The sequence below is a fragment of the Sciurus vulgaris genome (assembly GCF_902686455.1).
Source record: "Sciurus vulgaris genome assembly, chromosome: X".
NCBI lineage: Eukaryota > Metazoa > Chordata > Mammalia > Rodentia > Sciuridae > Sciurus > Sciurus vulgaris.
Window position 1 is genome coordinate 3,623,828 of NC_136471.1, and position 23,036 is coordinate 3,646,863.

Below are 23,036 nucleotides of genomic sequence, written 5' to 3' on the forward strand. Positions count from 1 at the left end.
AATCACTTAGTATTTGGCAGCTCAGTCCCTGCCAGGGGGAAGGTGACCTGCAATTGAACCCACAGCTAGTATGACACACCATTCCTCCTGCTGGGACCAGATGGCACCCCATGCCTGCCTACCCCAGCTTCCTGTTCAGGTTGAGAAGCTCTGCCTTCAGCAGAGCCCTCTAGAGACCACATACACAAACACACACACACACACACACACACACACACACACACACACACAGCCTCCCCCTGCAAGTATTGCCACAGCTGGGCAAAATCAATCACACAGACCTGTCCCCCGACAAGGGGGGGAGGCAATAGCCACAAATAAAGATGATGGTGGGACAGAACTATACACCTGCTTGTAGAAGATCAAAGGAAACTTCAGGGAAGAGGTGATATTAGAGGTGAATTTGAAGGATGAGAGGCATGTTGCAGGCTAGAACTTTGGGGAAAGAACCAGGAATAAGCTGAGTTTCCTGTGGGCTGGCTCCTGGTGGGTTATGGAATACCAAAGAGTCATGGACAGCTGAGGCACACCTGGGGCCATGAGAACAAGCACTGATGTGAGATGTGGATGCAACCTAATTTTTTTTTGAGACTAGAGAGGGTGATCGGTGCTTATAAGGGGAATCAAAATGAAAGAGGAGGTAACACAGCATGAAGAGGATATTCTGAAGACCAGGAGTCAGACACAGCAAGATACAGAGGAAGAAAACTCAGGACAGAGGGACAACAACTCTGAGGCTACCAGGAAAAGAAAAAATTTGTGTATGCAAGAAATTAAAGGGAGCCTGGAGTGTCTGAACTCGAGAAAAGCATGATGAAAGAAACAGTGACATAGCAGTTTCCATTGAGCAAGACCTTGGGACCACAGGCATGAGTTTGGATTTTATCAAAAGAATAATAGAAAAGGACTGGGGATATAGCTCAGTTGGTAGAGTGCTCGCCTTGCAAGCACAAGGCCCTGGGTTCGATCCCCAGCACCACAGGGGAAAAAAAAAAGAATAATAGAAAAACACCAGAAGGTATTAAACTGGGGAGTGGTAGAATATGATTCTTGTGTTTTAAACACTCTGGTGGCCAAGTGGAGACTAATTTGCAAGGGGGAACAAAGACTGGAGCCAGGCTACCGCTCTGGAGGTGACTGCAGCTGTCCAAGGAGAGAGTCAGTGGTGGACTGGGCCAGGGCATAAGGGTGGAGGTGGGAAAGGTGCATGGGTTCTGACTATACCTTCGAAGTTAAGCATATGGTGCTTCCTCACTGATTGGATACGGCAGATAAAGGGAAGAGGCTTCCGTGGGTTAGGTCTGAGCAACTAGGACAGGTGTGGCATTACCAAGAAGAAAACGATGTTAGGGAGAGGAGCAATTAAGAGATGAGTTAGGCTAATGTTAACTTGGAAATACCAGAGTGGTAGGAAGGAGACATTTGGAAATACACTACCATTTGGCTACTACTTTCATGCATCATTGGAACAATTATTTACATCATTTTCTTTAAATCAATCTTAAGTAGGTTGACTTTTTTCTTAAGCTGGCTGCTAAGCAATGCTATCCATAGCAATCAAGAGTTTTGAGGACTACCAGTGTGTATTTTCTGAATACACATTAAAATAATGAAAACCTTAGTGTCCAGGTCCCCTTTCAATACAACTTTGGCATTTTCTGTTTCCCTACCTCCAGCAGTGTCTGCGTACCTAGCATGCACAGGCTTGGACTGGGCAGTTGGCTTTGAAACCCAGGAAAATCTGAGGGAATTCGAAGGAACTACAGTGCTGCATTGTAGGAGAGGGACTGGCCCAACGGATCTGCAAAACCCTGGAGAGCAGGAACCTAACCACCCCCACAGGCCCTGCTCAGTCCACTCTTCATGGATGGGGGGCAGTTCGCAGAGGAGTCCACCCTACCCACTTTTCTGAGGTCCATGCGCCCTCTGGTGGCCGGGTTCCTTCTTGTCTGTGCCTTAAGGACTTCTTGTTTCCTGGATATGGGGGGGGAGGGGTACGCATGCCTTGGCCTCCCTCCAAAGGAGGAATGAGTGGTCAGACTAGTTTTAAGATCCAGACCAAAGAATAGATAAATATTGCTGAGGCTTGGACTCAAGCTAGGCTGGCATGGGGGAGTGGTGGGCGGAACCAGGGCTTTTGTTTTGTACAGAAGGTCACCAGTGCGGAGAAAAGCAAATTGATGACCATATACAAATAGGGCAATTTACCTTCAGTGAGTATTTTCAGAGGAAAATAAAAAACATTCCAATTTAAACATTTTTTAATTAAGAGCAGGGAACATCAGGCTGTGCTGAATAAATACAGCGCATAATGGAAAATGTACTTCACTTCTTATATTACAGCCAGTTACAGGAGAGAGGCGGGGGCGTCAACCAGCCACAGACAGGAAAGAGTCACACTTTTGCAGAGAGAACAACAGAGAGGGGGTGGGTGGGGGTTGGTCAGAAACAGACATTGTCTGTCTAAGCTGATGTCCAGGTGCTCAGAAGACAATCATGTCACGTTCACAAAGATGCACGAACACTACATGCGTGTTTGTGTGTGTGTGTGTGTGTGTGTGTGTGTGTCTGTGTCTGTGTACACACACAGACACACACAGTCTCTCACACAAACTTAAGAGAAAACAGACATTTGAGACACGACAAAAAGTTGTGGGAGATTGTGCCCAAGAATATCTGGGGAAAGGGAAGCTGGGGAGTGGGAAGCCAAAACCTAAGGTATAGGTATTGAACCAGTAGGCTCCCCATGTGACCCAGAGGGGTCATAGGTTTTGCTGTAGGGACACAAGCAAAGACCAGCTTCAAGACTCAGTATTCACCTCATGATGGAGGCTGGAAGGTAAGCACCTATTGGGGCTGGGCTCCTGGTGAACCAGGCTCCAGGGAGAAATGTTTCAGAACTCTGGCTAAAACTAAGGTAAATATTTTCAATTTTCTGGTCCCTGGTGCCATGTTAGTCCTGCAAAAATGACATTTTGTCCAGATTTCAGCACTTGGTGAAAACTGAACTCCTTTAGTGAACCCTAGCAATAAGCACCTTGGCAGGCAGCTGGCTGGGTTTCCAAGGATTCCTCTTGTTGACTGGGCCTCTCTTGAGGTGGAGGGGCTTAGGAGTCTTTACTTCCATGCCAATGCCCAAAGGGTATAGCACAGAGGACTGTCCCATCATGAATACCATCTTCCTGTTGCTGCCACCCGCAGGGATCAGGACCTGGGTCTGGGTAATATTACAAATCCCTCCAGGTGAGATTGCCCCTGGTAAGACTTATTACTGTAAGCTAGGAAAGAGGCCAAGAAATTACACTAAATTTCAAAGAATTCTGACTAGAAGAATGAATTCATATAAAAATGAGTAGTGACACCAAAAGCACAGGAAACAAGAAAAAACTAGACAAATTGGACTGTGACCAAATTAGAAACTTCTATTCATCATACAACACAACAGAGTAAAAGGCAGCCATTGGAAAGGAGAAATATTTTCAAATCATATCTGATAAAAGGATAATATCTATAATGTATAAAGATCTCCTCCAACTTGACAACTCAATTAAAAACGGCCAATGTCAATTTGAATAGACATTTCTTCAAAGAAAACACACAATTGACCGACAAGCATGTGAGAATATGCTCAAAATCACAACTCATTAAATTCAAGCCAAAACCACAATTAATACAGTCACACAGATTAGGATGACTATAGTCCATAATAAAAACATAAGAAATGTTGGTGAAGGTATGGAGAAATTGGAAAAATTGTGTGTTGTTGATGGGAAAGACGCTGTGGAAAATGGCATGGAAGTTCCCCAAAAAATTATTAATAAAATTATCATATGATCCAGTAACTACACTTCTGGTTTGATATATAAAAAAACTGAAAATGGGGTCTCAAAGAAATATTTGTACACCCATGTTCATAGCAAGACTATTCAAATATCCAAATGGTGAAAACAACCCAAGTAGTCATCAACACATGAATGAATACACAAAATGTGGCATATCTGTACAGTGGAATAATATTCACTCTTATAATAAAAGGAAGTTCTGGGACTGGGGCTGTGACTCAGTGGTGGAGCACTTGCCTGGCATGTGTGAGGCACTGCATTTGATTCTCTGTACCACATATAACTAAATAATGGCCTATTTACACCTTTAAAAAAAAGGAAGTTCTGACATGTATTACAGCATGCATGAAACTTGAAGATATTATGCTAATTGAAACAAGCCAGACATGAAGGGCAAATACTGTATGATTGCACATATATGTTCCCTACAGTAATTAAATTGATAGAGTCAGATAGTAGAATGGTGGGTACCAGTAGCTGGGAGAGGGAGGAGTAAGGAGTTGTTTAATGGGTACAAAGATAGTTTGCAAGTTGAAAAAGTTCTGGAGATTGATTTCATGACAATGTGAATCTAACTGACACTACTGAATGTAAAAATGATCAGGATGATTAAATTTGTGTACATTTTATCACAATAAATGAAGGTGTGAATGTTGTGCATGGACATGAAAACAAGAGAGTCCATGACTAGATCTTCTTGCTCACTAATCAGTATGTGTCCCTCAGGCTGCTGAAATCTACTAATACCAGATTCTGCTCCTCCAGAAGATCCTCCCCAGCTACCCAGGTAAAACCAATGTTTCTCTCAAAATACAGGTGCTGGCAGATAGAAAAACAGTAGTTGGGGTTAGTTGTGCTCATGCATTCATTCGCACTCACTCACATGTTCACTCACTACTCCAGTGAATAAGCATCCCAGAATGTCTTCTCCATGCCAGTTATGTCAGTGAGGCTGCAGATGGCAGTGAGGGAGACTGTCTTGGCCTTGCTCTCAAAGGGCCCGTAGTCTGGAGGGGAAACCCCATCCATTGAAACCAGTCACACAAGGGCAGAGAGGCTCTTGAGCAGTGTGGGGGCCTGCAGAAGCTGGCAGGGGAGTAGGTGCAGACAAGGGGGTTCTCCAGGTACTCAACCTGAGTCCTAAAGGACCAGTAGGGGTTGCAGGCAGGGGAGGATTGCAGTGGGCATGCCAGGCAGAAGGACTCTGGGCAACAGCACAGAAATGTGAGGAAAAGGGAGGGAGAGGAAAAGAATGTGGTGAGCAGAGCTGAGCAATAACCACAAGTAGTTGAAAGGAGTTTATTAACTTTAAGTGTTGCTAAAGCACATATGAATTTAGAGTATCCCTCCCACCACCAGCCTTCAAGTCCTCTTTGGAAATGTTCTGAGTTGAGGGGCAATGACCAGAGCTGCCAGCGACCTCCTTCTCCAGGTGGCATTGCCCACTGAATGATTGTCAGTGGCCTCGCTCCTCACTCCCTTTCCTAGAATGGACCAGAGACTAGGAGCATCCAGAGAGGACTGCAGAGATGCCACTCTTGGCTGACAGATAGGCCAATCAACAGAGCACAGTGGCTACACACAAAGGAGCTAGAGAGGGGTAAAAGGGCAGCAGAGTGCACACCATTCTTCGGATGGGCTTCTTCAGAACAGATCATTGTCCAGGAGTCCCAGGACAGACCCCTAAAAGACAGTTCAGCTGCTCCTCTCTTCCCCTCTCAGACTTGGGTAGGCTGAAGCTCCTGGAACCCAACAGACATGGTCTCTACTGTCCACAGGCTTGGCTGTTAGCTACACTCAGAGGGGTACCCCTGTATGTTTAGACTGAAAACATAAACCTCAAAGAAGCTTTAGGGAGAATTTAGAAGGACAAGAGATGTAATGCATATGAATCTGGAAATCTATACTGCTCTTCTAGTTCCCGGGGTCAAGGCAAGGCTGTGGAGGCCATGAGGTTCCCACTCCTTATGACTGCTCAGCAGCAGCTGGCTCCGGACTGTTGATGCCATCTGACAGGTAATCCTCCTCATTTTGTTTCATCTTGGTCTCCAGAACTGTGATGCGTTGCTTGAGCTTCTGCTGGGCCCCGGTGTACTCAGCCAGCAGGCGGGCAAAGCGAGTGTACAAGGTCTCCATGTTGGTTTCCAGTTGCTCTAGCTTTTCCTGCACATCCACCTCCATGCTGGCTGCCACCTCGTTCTCATCCAGCAGTCCCTCCTTCATCAGGATCTCCCGACCTCTCTCCTCCAAAACTTTCTTGGCGTCAGGGTACTCAGTCACAGCTTCCATGAGATCATCCTTGGACAAGCAGAAAAGATCTGAGTAGCCCAGGCTGCGGATATTGGCCGTACGCCGATTGCCCATTTTGCTGCCCTTAATGTTAAGGATACTGATCTCTCCAAAGCAGCTCCCAGCAGAGAGTAGAGCATACTGAGTCACACCATCATCAGCCACCACCGCCAACTTGCCTTCCTTGATGATGTACATCTCCTTGCCAATGTCCCCCTTACGGCAAATGTAATCCCCAGGACTGAAGACCTGGGGACGAAGCTTCAGTACCAGCTCCACCAGCAGGCCAGCCTCACAATCCTGGAAGATGCGTACTTTCTTGAGTGTGGAAAGGTGGACATTGATGGCTATCTCAGCCCTGAGCTTGGCTGGCAGATTCTTGAGAACCTCCCGCTCATCCACCGTCTTCTTATTGGTCCACAGGTAGTCAAACCATTTGATAACCTTGGCTTCCATCTCCTTGCTGACCTTGCGGAACTGCATGTAGTGTTTGACAGCATCGATCTTGGCCTGGAACTCTGCCCTGGTGGCATTCATGTTGGAGATCATGGATCCCACATTTCCCACAATGGTGGCAAAGATGAGGACACCAATCAGGAAGTCAAAGATGACAAATAGGTACTCCTCATCTTTTACAGGGGGCGGTGTCTCCCCAATGGTTGTGAGGGTCAGCGTGGACCAGTAAAGACAGTAGATGTATTCCCTAGCCAGGTAGCCATATTCAGGGTCAGTGATGTTGGGGTAAACCCAGGTGTCAACCCCAAAGCCAATGGACTTAGAGATGGCATAGTAGATGCAAGCATTCCAGTGGATGATGACCAAGATATAGAGCACCAGGTTGCTGATACGGAAGATGTTGGGATAGCTGGTGCGAGTCTCAGTGCGATCAAAGAACTCAAACATACGGGCAAAGTGTAGCAGGCGGTTAAAGCGCAGCTCAGGACTGTGGATGCCCACCACAAAATAGATCAGGTCTGTAGGGATGATGGAAGCCACATCCAGCTTGAACTGTAGGGTGTGGATGTAGTTGTCTCGCAGTTTCTTGGGATCTTTGACCAGCAGTCCCTGCTCTAGGAAACCTAACAGACATACAAGCCAGTATGTCACCTCTTCCCTCAGGCCTGTCCCTCCCTATAGGATAAAGATAAGCAAACTAGTCTCTTAGCCCTCCATTCCAAGGAGGGATATAGCTCACATGGTAAGCTGACCAGAAGGACCCCAAGATAGCACCCCCTGATCCAAACTTCTGGAAGCATGTGAGACCATGAGGTTTGAAAAGGATCAATCACCTACCAGAGTTCAAGTCAAGCATTTGAGCCCAACAACATGTCTAATAGATTTCTTGAAATTTTGGACTCAGGTCTTTGGACTTAGGGGTCATACTGCCAGCTGTGGCTTCCCAGATGCTTACTCACCTGTGCGCAATCGGATGAAGAGGTCTACAATGTAAACCAAATCTGAGAAGTAGTCCAGCACCAGCCACACCAGGAAGTAACCTCTCTGTAGGTCACTGAAGCAGGATCTATGGAAGAACAAGCTTCGCTTCACCCTCAAAGTCAGTTAAGATCCCCCGGAAGCCCCAAGCTGAATGCCTTTTTGTGCAAGGCTTGAGAGGGCCACAAGGGACACTGATGAGCCTCAGTCAGCCTGGTGCCAAGGAGATACTTATTGGCAAGTGGCTTCTACCCCAACCCTTGTCATTACAAGGACGTAACTGCATATGCATCACCATTGACCATTAATTGCCTACCTCACCCATTACAGTGTGAGCTTCAGAAGAGAGACTTCCATCATCACTGCCAACCCCATGCCTAGCCTGGGGCACCAGGATTCAAGTGCTCAATGGTGTGAGTTGAATGAATGAATATGTCATTGGAAGAACAAACCACAGTGCACAGCTGAATAGATTCCATCTTCATCACTTTAACATGCACGTACTGAGCACCCAACAGAGAACACTGGCCAGTCAAGCGTGGGTCAGCCCAGGTTAGCTAGGTTTAGGCTAGAAGCAGTGGGAATGGAGGAAGTTTGGAGCTCTGTAGGGCAAATTAACAGAACTTGGTGATAGAGGGGGTGGAGCCTAGGAAAGGGCCTGTGGATAGGGAAGACTAGGGGATAGAGTTCAGGATGGTGATCTGGAGAGTGTACTAGTAGTCATATTTAGAATCAAATTCCAGCCCCTGTCCCACGAAGCCTGCAGAATCACCAGTCCCTGCCATCGTTATGCCTTCACCCACACTACGCCATCCCAAGATGAGGGCTTTGCACTCGTTCCATCTTCACAGAATGCTCCCTCTGCCAAGATCGGTATCTAACAGCTTACTGCCTCCCACCAAGGAGGTCTCAGCTATGGTCTCACCTGCCCAGAGAGGTCCACTCTGACTGCCATTTCTCTAGCAACTCTCTACCACCAGTCCCTGGAGTCATCTTGGTCATTTCTTTTGTTTCATGTTGGCAATTACTGCCTGTCCCCCAGTAAGCTAAGAGTTCCAGGGGAGAGAGAGCATGCCTGTCTTGCTCACCACATTATCCCCATCACTGAGCCTGTAGCCTGGCACCCAATAAGTGTTCAGTCAAATTCTTTCTGAAGGACTGATGTGAGAGCAGATAGGAGTGAGGAATTCTGTCAGGGATCAAGAAGGCCATGTCCAGAAGTTCTTGAAGGCCATTCTTAGGAATTAAAATTTGTCCTGTGGGCAATGGGGAGCTATTGAAACATTTTTGAGGAGGGAGTAGTATCACCAAATCCCAGTTACTAAGAACCACATTTGTTACAAGTGTGGTAGATACCGCAGGTGTTCCAGGAAGAGAAGAAGGTGGGGCTAACACCTTTAAGACTCCCTCTGAAGGAACATGGGCTATCAATGTAGATAGAAGTGCTATTGGCAGCCAGAGAATGTAGAAGGAATGTTGGCTTGGCATGACCTCTGTCTTAAGCTGGAACGGCCTGGGACCTGTTTGCTCTGAATCCCAGGGCCCATGTAATTTTGGCCACTGTCTCCCAGATCCCTCCCTACTCACCTGGCCACCAGCAGGCACCAGTTGTACAGGACAGGCATGGCAATGACAAACAGCCAGCGGTAATACCAGTCCCCAGCTGGGTCCAAGACAAATAGTTCAAATTTCTTCCTAAGGAAATAAACAGAGGTCAGACTTGGGGACCAGGTCCCCCAAGGTGGCAGCACCCCATCTCCTGGAGGCCTAAGGACCCCAAGAAGCACTGCTTCAGTGAATGTGTGGAGTGAGGGGTAGATTGACTTAAGGTCCCATTTTACAGGGACCCAAAACCTGGGCCGTCTGACAGGTGAGGGACACTCCCCTTTCTGATCATAGACTGGCCCATTGGCTCCCATGCTCTCTAGAGGCCCCTTGCCCAGAGGGCATGTGAAGAGGCAAAGTTTTCAGTAGAGATGGACATAAGGGCCTGGGGAAGGATAACCACAAGTTGGTAATGCAAGCTTAGACCTCTTCTCACTTCCCTACCAGGAAAAGAGAGAAACTCCAGGCAAGTGAGCACCACATGCTCCCTGCCCACCCCAATCTTCCATTTTGGTCCCCAGCCCACAGCCTCCAAATCACTTTTCCAGATGCCATGCCACATTTTGGCAAGAGCCCTTTTCCGTCATTGACCAGAGGTGGGGAATGTCAGCTTGGCCAGACATCCACAGTGACTGACTACTTCCTCTAAGAACAGACCCTCCATCTCTGCCTTCTCTACCCTCTCGCTCTCTTCTGCTCAGTCATCAGAGCCTTCCCCATCAGGGTCCTGCATGGTCTTTTCCAAGACACACTTCCTTGCCCAGAGTGGAGCTGGGGTGGCCCTCAGCAACACTCCCTTCTTGTATCTTCCTCAGCATTTACCAGCTGCTGGAAGTGGGGCTGGAGGTGTTATACCCCTGAGGAGAGCACTCTCCCTGCCCACATTCACTTTATGAGCAGTGAGAAGACATTTGATGGGGGGCAGCTAAGGTGAAAAAAGACATTAGATGTTCCCACAGCAAGTAGACCACTGGCTGTTGGAGAGGCTGTAAGGACAATGGAAATGTTCTGGAGTTAAAAGCCCAGCAGGCCATTTATGTCCAGTCCTTTCCCTTTTTAGACAGAGTTTGGCATAGCCCCTGGTCTGCAGTGGCATTAGAAACCCTATTGAGCTCTCCAGTTGCGTGTGTAGGAGCCCTTTGAGCCCCACAGGCTGGACAGATGTACTTGGTGCCCTTTCCCTCGTCGTCCTTGTCGCCTTTGCCATCCCCCTGCTGTGTTGTCACAGTCTGGAGCTCAGGCCCACGAAAGCGCTCGAGGAATGAATCAGGCCTTGCTTCCTCCTCGCGGAAATTCCTGTTGGCCCAATCTCTGATGACCCCCACCAGCCGGGCGATCCTAGAGGTGAGGGAGAGAGAGCATGAGCCTGAGTGAAATGGGGGGGGGGGGTTATAGGAGATGAACAGGGAAACCTGGAAACAGGGCAGGCCATGATTTCCTGTGTGCTAAGAACTGGGATATAGGCCAGCATTGAGGGCAGGGTCTTGGGTTCAAGTACAATTCAAATGCATCCTGTGGGGAAGGGTATCCTAGGAAGATTTCCTATAGAAAGTGCCATCTCAGTTGATCGTAAAGAATAAACAGCAGGTCTTCAATGCAAGATGGAGGTTGTGTTAAGGTCAGAATAAGTCAGGATAGAAGTTGCCTCAGGCTTCCTGATTTCCCTATAGAGCCTACTAGTCTTGGGTGGTGACCTCAGGGCCCTCTACCTAGGCCCCTCTTCAGTGACAGATTCCTCCTCCCAAAGTTGAGACAAGTGTGAAGGGAAGCCTCCTGTGGCTGCTCCCATCTTGTCTCACAGGAGTTTTGGGGTTGCTCAAGTCTCTAGTGTCTTATAGAAGGCCTAGAGGGGTTAAGAGAAGGAGGGCCATTGTAGTCACCCTGACAGGCCCCATGGACAGAAAAGGGGGAGCAGCAGGTTAGTGTGGGGGAATCACCTTCGGAAGCCACCCCTCCCCCGTCGTGGGGTGTCCATCTCTGCCAGCCTCTGCAGTTCTGAGGAGGTATCATCATCAGCCGCAGACTGTGGCCTATAGAGAAAGCAACAGAGTTGACCCAGGGTTCTCTGGGTGTGACTTGTCTTGCTTCCTAGCACATGCCTAGAACTCCTATGTTCCCTTAAGAACACAAAGATAGCTTGCTCTACAACAACAATGGAGCAGTCATGAGAGGAAGTAGCAGCCTCTGGGTCGTCCCTGAAACCACCCAGCCTCAGCAGACTCACCTGCTGCTCGTTCTGCAGTCATCTTTGCCATTGGCCTTGATGGCAGGGGGTTCATGGTGGTTATTGGCCGTGGAGCTCTTCACACCATTCGATTTTTCAGTCATTCTCCATGTACAACCAGGGCTCTCACCTACCAGGGACATGACCAAGGAAGGTCACAGAGGACTCTCATACCCATATGGAGCAGGAGAGCTAGAGGTGAGTAGGGCAAGAATAGAAGCAGGACCCAGCTGGCTTTGCTAATTCATGTGTCAATAAATTCACTAGGGCAAAGGAAAGAAAACCACATTTTGTAGTTTAGCACTGTTTTCATTTTAAATGACATATCATGTGGAGAACTACAGTCATTTTCTTGAACCTTGGAGTCTGGCACTACAGCAATGCTGAGTCCCACTGCTCCACACTGCCACAGCAGGACTTGGAAGTACTAAGGTTTTCTCCACCACTGGTGGGTTGAGCAGAGGAAGAGGCATTTAAAAAATAAACTGATAGGAGCAGCCCAGTATGGGACCATCAGAAGAGAGACTTGAGTTTGTGTCCCACAGTATTTCTTGCCATAGAGTCAGGGAGGCTGGAGTGGGAAATCCTCAGAACAGCTGTCCCATGTTGGGGCTGGTCAGTGTGCCACACCAGATGTGAACAGGAATGGTCATCACATCGCCCAGATTTCCCAAGGCCCCAACTGCTAGATTCACAGCCCCAAAGCTGTTCCAGGAGTCCACCATCACTACCCCCCCAGCAACTTGTTCCAGCTTCTGAACCTGTCACCATGGCAATGGTAGGCACGTCAAGTAGCCTCAGAGATGCTCGCCTGGTGCTCTCTGTGGGACTCTGGCAGCACCATACTAATGAGGGACCTGAGGGAAAGGAACCAGCCTCTACACATCCCTATTTGTACCCTGGAGACAGCAGACCGTGGAGACAGAAAGTTCCAGGCAATGCAAACAAAGGCAGGGTCACTTACACTGAACAGTTTCAGGGCTGGCCTCCTAGAAAAAGGTGATGTTAAAGCCCAAGTTTAAAGACCAAGAGGAGCTGGAACACAGGACCAGGCCCGCTCTGGGGTACATCACTATGCTGCTGTCACCAAAACAGATTATTCTCCATTTATCCTGTGCACTCCCTGCCACAAATAGGACACCCCTTCCCCTGACTGCCTGGCTATCTTCTGCCTCACCTAACTGACAGTCTGTTGATTCCCAACTCTTCAATAAACCTTGTCTAGTCCCAGGGCTTCAAGTCTCTGATCAAGTTCCCAGGCCAAGAGTCCCTTCCAAGCTTTCAACCCACATCTCCAGCTGTTTGCTGAACATCTCCTTTGAGACAACTCAAACCCTCAAACCCAACATAGGTAAAATTGAAATTAATACCTTCACCTGTAAATCAGATTCTCTTCCAGTTTACCCACTTCATAAAGGGGTCTATCTTCTCAGTAACACAAGTCAGGAATCTACAGGTCAACCATAGCTCTTTACTTCCTGCATCACATCCAAGCAACCTCTTTCCTGAGTTATTTGTCCCTGCAAAAGTGTCAAGCATCTCTCCAACTATTGCCTTCCATTTACAAGGCCTTGACCTGGTCTCTAGCATTCACTATGGTTGCCTAAGTCTGCTAAAGCAGGCTCTGACTGGCTCAGCACTCCCTGGATTAGATGAGGCCCATAGATACCCTCATGGTGTATGAGGGAGTTAAAACTGTCAAGGGGGTAAGCCTATCCCCACATCATAAAGCTGGAGAACAGAGCTGAGGGCAGCCTTCTGAAGAGCTGCAACAATGGGAGATAGCCTGAGGAGCTGACTGCATGGAGGATATTGAGGGCAGTCCAAAGGGTATGAACGATGCATGAGGAAAAAGTTCCCAGGGAAGGGAGAATCCCAGGAAAAAAAGGCTTCTATGGGGCCAATGCCCACCCCACCCCATGGTAGGGAGATTAAGGCAGCTTGGGAAGCCTGATACTTCCACTCTGAGATGAGGGCATGACTAGACCTCACCAGCGACCTTATCAAGAACAGCACCAAGGAGTGTGGTAAAAGAGGGTGGATTTCATGGGGTTCAGCAGTAAGGAGTGGGGAGTGAGGGACAAGAGATAGAGCACATAACTGTTTCTAGGAGCTCAACTGAGAAAGGCTAGAGATAGTGTGTGATCTGGAGGAGGATGGGAGGTTGAAAAATGTTCTCCGTGTTGTTGTTGTTATTAATTTACAAGAAGGAGATAATAAAACAAGTTTAAAAGTTTTGAGGAAAGATAAAGCAGAAAATGAGTGTTTGTGCTTTTGATCAACCTCACTTGAGGCTGGAGTCCATGAAAGGTGGGAGTATTGGGTGGGTTCACATACCAGAGGAAGTGGGAAGAGTCTTACTAAAGATCATAAGACCAGAGCAAAGGATGTGTGAGACATTTTAGATGCTGGGACACAGGTACAGTGAGAGGTAATTCAAGGATTCTCTTCTACAAAAGCCCTGCATTGTAAGTGAAATGGAAGGGGTTCCCACCTTAGAGGCACCAGACAGAAGTCTTTAGAGGAGGCCAGAAATTTTGCAAAAACTGTTGTGGGGATGAACAGGGGAAACCAAATATGCATAAGGGGAAAAGCAGTCTTGCTGAGAAAGACAACAAGCATGCAATTGTCACAGATAACAGAGAAGGGCAGGAAATTCTAGATGAAGAGTGGGATCCTCAAGGAATGTCTTTTAAACTCAGTAGAAGATAGTGACAATGCCATAAAAAGCCCAACTTGTCATGTTGTACTTATGGGCTTCATATTTCTTCATCCACAGGCTGAGTAACAAGTCCAGGACTTTATTTAAAAAATAACTCTGAAGTGAGGAGTGTCTTAGACCCTGAATGAAAGCATTTTAAGGACAATTCCTTCAGAGTATGGGTAGAGATAAGGCCAGAGAGAAAAGGGACAATTTATTCATATAGCCAAGACTGAAAGTTCCAATTCATTGCTCACTCAAATGCTTCATGCATACTCTCAAGGCACCAATTTGTGTGTCAGGTCCTGAGTTGGGTGCTGTGTTTAGAGACATAAGTCTGGAAGGGTGTTTCACCCCAGGGTGACTCCAGGGTTCAAAGAGGAGCCATGCAGCAACACAATTCATCCTGAGAGTAATTTCCATTTCCATTCTATTCTGTTTCTCAACAGCATCTGACAGTTTCCTCATTCCCTCCTTCTTGAAATAATGTGTTCTACTCTACCAGTTATTCTCCTCCCTAGCCATGTCTTGGCATTCTCTGAAGAAGCTTCTTCTCTTTTCCAACACTAAAGCTTCAGGTGTCCTGAACACAGACGTTGAATGATTCACATTCCTTGTCTTTTCTCTCGTGTAAATGCTGATGACTTACAAACTTGGAACACTAGCCCAATCTCTCCCTTGAATTCCAGTTTGCCTCCCTGACAAAACCACTTTGGTTATTAATAGGCACCTCAGCCTCAGTATGTCCAAAACCAAGTTTTGGTCTTCCCTTCCAACTGTACCCTCCACAGTCAGCTACCTCTGAGTCAAGGCAGTGCTATTCTCCCTGTTATTTCATTCTAACCCTTAGTGTCATGCCAATTCCTCTTTTTCATACCCCACCCACTCTACATATGCAAAGCATGTGGGCTTTACCTACAACACATATCCTATATCTAATGGTTTCTCACTATCTCCATCATTGCCATCTTAAACCAAGCTACCATCATCTCTCAGTGCCTTGAACACAGTACATGCTCAGTAAATGAATTTTGGATGAATTCTGTATGAGTGGCCCCTGCATTTTTCACAGTCCATGACTACTTCTCTTTCTAATTCCATTAATCAGCTTAGGTCCTTACTATATCAATTAGGTGATTTTAAAAGAGTATACAGTACTTCTCTTCTTGGCTAATATGGAGTAACTGGGATTGTATATATCCTTCATAATGAAATAAGCAAACTTAGAAAAAAATATGTGAAACAATAATTTTTAAGTTTCTAAGTAGTAATCAACAAAGGTCAGTAATCCCCAGTAGCCAAAAGAGTTGAGCCCTGTCAGAGTTTCCAGGCCATTGCACAAAGAGGGTAAATGCAGGTAGAGCCTGACAGTCTCCCTTGGTTGAGGAAACCAAAGCAGCTAAAATCTGCAGAGCAGAGTATTGGAGAGGTGAAAGCTACACAGAGAGAGAACCTAAAGAGGATCTCTCCCAAGTATTCTGCTGAGGGCTTAGCAATGCAGAAGCTATTCCTGGTCCAGTAATGAATCATTCCTCAAAATTAGGCATTATATCCCTCACCTCTCACACAAGGCCTGATGCCACCAGCCCGATTGGAAAACCTAATGATTGCTGGGATATCAGGTATAGTACCCAGAAGTATCTTTCCTCAGTAGTGGGGGATAATTAGTCTTTAGACTGAGCTTCTATAGCCCTACTGGAAAATCTTAAGAGCAAGACAAGAAAGAACAAAATTCTTTCCACATCACTTAACTGAATCCCAGAACAAGACTCAAGAATGTTTTTAGAAATGCCAAACTGTCCAGCCTTCAATAAGATAAAATTCACAATATGTGGCATTCACTCAAAACTTAGATATAAATAATTTCTCCATAATGAGGACAAAGCAATCTATCAATTGAAATAAACCCAGAAGTGACACAAGTGTAGAGTTAGAAGGGGAGGTATATAAATAGTTAATACAGCTGTATTTCATATGTTCAAAAAGTTAAATTGGGGTATAGAATACATAAAATGACCCAAGACAAACTTCAAAAGATTAAAACTAGTATTTGTTAGGTGAAAAACCAGTCATCCCTCAGTGTCCATGGGACGCTGGACCGTGGACAACAGAACTCACTAATACTCAAGTCCCTTAATATAAAATGACAAAGCACCATATTTGCATATAATCTATGTACATCCTACCATATTTTTAAATAATTTCTACACTACTTGTAATATTGAATACAATGAAAATGCTATATAAACAATTGTTCAGTTGCATTGTTTAGGTAATTATAGCAGAAAGATTCTGGATGTATTCAGTACAGACAATTTTCTTAAAATTTTTCAATCAATGATTGGTTAAATCTGTAGATGCAGAGCTCATGGATACAGAGGATCGACTGCTCATGGGGATTAATGGAAGATCAGATACTGTAAAAGAGATTAATGAACTGACAGACAACATAATAAAAGTACCCAAAATGAGACACAGAGAAAAAGGATACAGAAAAAAGAGCAAAGCATCATTGAGCTGTGAGACAGCTTCAATGGCTTAATATGGGTATAATCAAAGTTCCCAAATGAGAGGGAATAGATCAGATATTTGAAGAAATAATAGCCAAAATTTCCCCAAACTTAATCATACTATAAATCCACAGATAGAAGAAGCTCAATGACACTGAAGCATAAAAAAATGCAGAAAAGTACACTAAGGCACATAATAATGAAATTGCTCAAATCCATTGTTAATGGGATAAACTTAAAAATAGCCATTGAAATAAGACTCATTATGCACTGAGCCACAAACGTAAGGATGGCATCATGTGTCTGCAAAGAAGAATGAGAGGAAGGCCTCTTTGCTAAGCCTCAGACTTTCCTTCCAACTTCCAACTGGACATTTCCCTCAGGTTGCTCTTGGGAAACCACAGCTCATCTTGTTCCAGGTCACAATGAATTCATCACCTCCATCAGCCCTGGGATGGATAGACATTTGGGACTGACCAGAACTTCAAGCCCTCAGCTGCTAGCCCTCAGGGTAACTTGGCATTCAACTTCTCTCTGAAGAGCATGCACAGTCTCGTTCTTCCTATCCACAGCTTCCTGCCGTTTCCAAGGTCCTGCAGTGAAACTTGTGTTCAGACTTTGCTTCCCTTCCTGCCACCACCCCTGCACTAGGCTGTATTCTGCTTAAGGACAAGTGGCAGCATCTGCTTTGTCATGTACAGCATATCCAGCACTGGGGCTGGTACCTGGAAAGCACTGAATGTTCTTGGTGAAGGAAGAAGAAGGATAAAGGGAAAGGAGGGAAGGAGGGGGAAGTAAGGATTGAGGGAGTGAGGGAGGCAAGGAGGGGGTAGAAAGAAAGAGAAGGAGGGAAGAAGAAAGACATAAAGGCTAGAACTTGGTGAGGGTCTGAAGAATCTCAGAAGACAGAGTTCCAAAAGAGGATTGTCGAGCCTGCAGCAATAGGTAGGGGAGACTAGTTGCAGTGGGTCTTCCAGAGGGCTCTTGAAACCCTCTATGTGACCAGATGCCCCAACTTCTTATACAATCTAAGTTTAAGTTAATACCAGGCTAAGCCTGGTGATTTTTCACAATGTTTGTACAAGGATCTCTTCCATGATTGACAGCCTAGAGATGCAGACTCCAAGTCTTAGCTAGAATTTAGTCCCCAAGATATTCACTCTGGTCATTGCAGGGGAAAAAGTCCTGGGCTTTTGGTGAGGAGTGGTACCAAGGGAAGGGTCATTGACATCATGGGCAGAGTGAAGGAGAGAGGTGGGCTGACAGAAAAATCAACAAGGAAAAGTAAGAAGCATCCCTGACAGGCAGCTGGAACTTCAGGGGCAGAATCTCATTCACTGTGTTGTTAGCTTGTGCTAAACATGTATCATAAGCCAACCTACTTAATCTCCATGATAATCCGACAAGGTTGACATCATTATCATCCACATTGCACGGATTCACACTTAAGTGATCTGGTTCCAAAGGCACAGCCAACCACAGCCCAGCTTGGAAGGCAAATGGGGCCTGGGAGTTGGGCCTGAGTGCCAAGAGGAGAGGTAAGGTCAGAACTGCACCAGCAGGCTCTTGGGGGCTGACTTGTGAGGGTAGAACTGATGCTGCTGACACTCTTTGAGACTCAGGCCTGGAAGGGAGAGTTGTATGGGGCCCAGATATGAGAAGAAAAGCTACAGGAGCTAAGGGTGGGCAGCTTCACAGTGGATGGGGGGGAAGTTCTTGGTGGCAAGCCCCTGATGTGGAGCACCTTTGGCACATAGTGGGTGCTTGATATATATTTGGCAAGTGAATGGATGAATGGATTAATGACAGAATGAATGGATTCCCTGAACTTGTTCCATACTTTTCCAAAATCACACCTTGCCTCATGTTCACTATTCCGAACTTCATTGGTAGAAGATCTTACCATCCCCTGACAATGAACTCAAGATTTACTTGTTTTTGTTCTACCACAGTTTGACTCAGTTTGAAGCATGTGTAGATACCCAGTCCAAGCTCTCCCTTTCTCTTTGGAGAAAGCAACCTCTAACAAGTGGCGGTGAGGGGCAGTTGGGAAGGATAAGGGGTCCAGGGTCCTAGTCGCTAGCAGGAAGCCTAGAGATGAGGCTACTGTAATATTATGTCTCCTGTGGTTGTAAAGGACCTCCATAAGTTATTCAGGACTCAAACTGGGAGGCCAAAATAGGGTTATGAGTCTGCAGCAGCCTTGAGAGTCTGCTCCTGCCCCAAGCTTGCTGCTTGTCCCCACAATCTTCCCTCAACCAGAACCTCCAAGGGCTTCACTGCCAATGTATTTTCCAAAATGGCTGGCTCCCAAGTCTGAGGAGCCTGGACTGGGTGCTCCCCTCTGAAGATCTCCTGAGGAGGCCAGGTTGCAGCTCAAACGGTCAAAAGCAAAGGCTGCAGTCCAAGCAGGGTTTCAGAGAGAAGTACCACATCATTCCTTTCCTACCTTCATGGCTTCTTATAAGTAAAGAGCCATGGAGCTCCAAGTGGCCCACTCTCCATTCTCTGAGACTGGGAGGCCTACATACATTATGGGCCAGGTAGGCTGCAGAGGCAGTGCAGCCATAAAGCCAACAGGTTCCCCATACTCTCCTAGAGACCCATCCTTGACCAGTCAGTCCCTAGATCCCTCTGCTCTGAGCCTTCTCCAGTCACGCTCCCTGCAACCTTCCTGGAAGAAGAAAAAGGTTCAGGTGCCTCAGGGTAAGGTGTGGCACTACCACTGCACTCTTAGAGCCCCCAGGATTCCATTTGCCTTCTTTGACTAGGAACAAGGATTCCCCACACCTCCATTTTCCTCAGCCCCTTAGGCAAGCCACATACATACACTGTCAATGGGCTCCAGCCCTGACACCCATAGAGGGGACCAGTCAATGACCACAGGAAGATATCAGCTCAATGTCAACCACTTTCCTCACCAATCAGATGACTTCAGAAGCAGGGAGTCCTGGGACCGCAGTCAGCATCCATCGGTCTGTGCACACAGCCTCCAATCAGAGAAAAGCCCTTGGGGACTCATGAGCACCTGAAGCCAGAAGACATCTACTTCTTCTGTCCCCCAGCCCCTGATGATATAGCTGACAGCTTCCCTGTTATAGGGCTGTTCCACCCTGCCTGACACCAGCAGGGGAAGATGGCAGAGACCCAGAAGTGTTCATGGTCACAGTTCAGGTTAGCTTATGACTTGGGCCCAGAGTGCCACAGGACCAGTGGAGAAGCTGGCCTATTGGTGGGCCCTCACATCCCAGTCGTTTGGCAGTGAGAGCTGGATGCTAAGCTGCTTTGCTGTGGAAGCTGTGTGTCTGCCCAGATCTGGGAGCCCGCCCCTCCCAATGTCCCCAAGGGATCCTCCCTTGCATGGAGCATGCTCTGGGCTTTGTGTCTGGAGACTAGAGGCTGCCATGAACCTGCCGTGAAGTATTGGCACAGTTCCAGGCAGTCCACCTGACTGGAGGCCAAGCCAGAAAGAATCTGTGAGAGAAGAGGAACCCAAGGTAGGGCCAGCCTAAGGGGCGAATCCATCCTACCCTCCTAGATTTTTTGGACTTGACCTCGAAGAGGTATAGAGTTGGGGAAGAAAAAGAGGCAAGAGGCCCCAGGGCAGTAAATCTTTGACTACTTTTCAAAAAGCTGGGAATTTCGGACTGTTCTGAGATATAACAGAGCTCCTCCCTGAACCTTCCTGACCCCTCCCCACAGGCCCACTTTCCCCAGCTGCCTTCACCCAGCTGCCAGGAGGACAAAGGAGATGGAAGAACTGGAATGTTCAGTTTCAGCTTTTGCCCAGCTTGGTGGTACAGGGCTTGATCATAAGTATGTTTTCTACACATACACAGATGGCTTAGAAGATAAGCTCCTCCCTCAGGGACCTGTGACAAAGCCTGGAGCAAATACAGTGCATTTAATTCACATGGAACAACACAGAGTTTTCAGGGACACACACTATAATACAGTTTCTGTGCCCCTTCAGGAACCCTGCAGAGGGCTCCTTAAGGACAGAGTGGTAGAATGTTTGTCTAGCTTGTGGGAGAGGCCCAGGTTCAATTCCAGTTTTGTTAAAAAGAAGGATAAGGAGAAGGAGGCCCATTGCCCATCTCCCAGGCTGCCATACAAGCCATTAAGAGCAGCTCTGGTTGAACTTCCCCTCAAAAGGTCTCTGAGGCCTTCTTGGTGGGACAGGCAGTCAACCTGAAAGCATGGCTAGGAAGTGAGCCCCAGGCCATGCCAGGAGCCTGCCCAGTGTCTGCACTGCAGGGCAGGCCAGAAAGGCAGGCAGGACCCAGCCAAGGGCTCCATCTGAGATCACCTAGCTCAGGAGGTGTTTCTCCACGGGGGCCACCGTGCTGTTTGTTTGCAACTCAACTAAATTGCTCCCAGAGGGGAACCTTTATTTCACAACATATTTTCAACCTGAGACTTTCCGCAAACATGGCTGTGTCTACGCAGGTACATGCACACCTGGGCCCGGAGGGCAGACTCAGCCCGCCCTGCTACAATCCTATCTTCCTCAGAGTTTCTTGGTGGGCTGAAGAAAGGAGCAGCCTTAAAGGGACCATGCGAGGGCAAGCATCTTGGCCTCCTTAACTTCTAGCCCTCTGCTCCCCTTGGGTGGTTCCACGGAATCAAACGCAAGAAGGATCATGTCTGCCTCTGTCTGAACAGGTGGGCTGCTCCATCTCCCTGCTTCCCTTAATATGCCTCTGTATCTTGGACTCTGGTCTGTCCTGAGGCTATAAAGAGTAGAAGAGTGGACTTTAAGAGGGTCTTTCAGTCTCTGTCTGGCTGACAGGCAATTTTGTGGGTCTCCAGGGCCTATTTGGGGACAGGGAACACCCTTGGCCCTCCTGGCCTTTCTTGGATCACCTATCATTGGGTGTTGCTATCTCCCTATTCTGCAGAGGGGATTCTGGTACCCCATTACTCCCTCTGGTCTGGGGCCAGAGAGAGAATCCACCAGCTGTCTCTTCACTAAGTGTCCTTGTCTCAACTTTCAGCAGGGCCAAGGCTCCAGTGGCCACATGCATGGTGTCTTACGGGGCTCACAGGAGCCCCTGCACCCTATCTCAGAAGTACTGCATTCCAGGAGAGGAAGAACTGCATTACTGCATTAAAACCTACTGAGGACCAGAGAGAGCCAGGGTCCTGGCAGAAAAAGTACCGGGACTCTAGCCCTCCTCTCCCTCACCCTTTCTCTCCCTCTTGGTTCTCTCCTGTCTTCTACCCCTCTCCATCTCTGTCTCTGTCCCTCTCCCTCCCTCTACTTTCTCTCCCTCTGTGCTCTCCCTCTTTCCTTCCATCCTTCTCCTCCACCCCCACGTGCTCAGATGGTTATGTTCATCTCATATCTAGTGCCACGCTCTCCACCTTTATAGTTAGAGAGAGGCCTCAACAGACTTGGGGAACAGGGAAAGGTCCATTTAGCCATAAAGCCAATGAGAAAGCTCTGGGTCTCCATCCCTAGACAGATGGATACTGATCACTGGGTCCCAGGGAGAGTGGCAGTAGCTCCACAAGGCTCCAGCAACCTGGCACACCTGCACTATGGGCAGCCCTGTCCTAAATGTACTTCATGAAGCTGTGGATCCAGGAGCTAGGCCACTCAGCCTTCAAAACTGTGTCAGGACTTGATTTCCAAAAAAATCCATAGGAGGCAAGCCACTTCCTAGACTAGAACTCAGGAGAACCCATCCAAGACCTTGCTCTGTCTGTCTTGCCAGACAAGCCCAGGGACATGTTTGCCCTCTCTGAAACTTAATTTCCTCCTGGGCAAATGGAACAGTTTCTGGTCCCTTCCAGGAGATTTGCTGTAATTTAGTTCAGGCAACACCTGGACCAACATGCCCTACACAACTGCTTCTCTGAACACACCCATTGGCACAATACCAACAGAAAGGACTTTGTAAAGCCTGGCCATTAAAGACCTTCTGCTGGGCTGGGGACAGTGAGGGCTGGGAGAATGAAGGGGAGGACTGCACCAGGGTCCCTGGGGCAATGTCAGCAGCCCAGTTCCAGCCACAGGGTCTTTCACTAGAGGGACTTTTACCCAGTGCACATTTCCACCTCTGGTACAAGTGAGTCATGCATGTAAGAACCTCAAGCACCAGGTTTTGCTGTTGCCATTGAAATTTTATTGAGCGTGTTTCTGTGCAGAGCCCTGCACACTGTGTGGAAGAAACAGGGGAGAAGGACAAAGGCAAACCTTGCCACAGAGGCCAGAATAGAGCAAACAGGGTTCTAGAGCCATCCAGGCAAGGCCCAGGGAGCTTTCACAAGCAAACAGGCAGGACCTGCCACTGGTGCTACTGGAGGGGTGGGTGCCCCTCTCTTCCCTCCCTCCAAAGGTTCTGCATCTCAGCTCATGCAGACTTCCTCCAGCTTCCAGCAACCATGACCTCCCTGAGTCTACCTAGGGGCTAGAAGGAGGGTGG

General features: G+C 47.5%; 1 protein-coding gene across 1 annotated transcript; it reads right to left on the reverse strand.

The window, feature by feature from the left end:
- Positions 1-5,807: 5,807 nt before the first annotated feature.
- CNGA2 (cyclic nucleotide gated channel subunit alpha 2) lies at positions 5,808-11,498 on the reverse strand (the record flags this gene model as incomplete). Its single annotated transcript, XM_079123658.1, has 6 exons — positions 5,808-7,210; positions 7,547-7,653; positions 9,153-9,260; positions 10,338-10,508; positions 11,108-11,200; positions 11,395-11,498. The coding sequence occupies 6 exons, from the start codon at positions 11,496-11,498 to the stop codon at positions 5,808-5,810; spliced, it is 1,986 nt and encodes a 661-aa protein (XP_078979784.1).
- Between the last annotated feature and the right edge of the window lie 11,538 nt (positions 11,499-23,036).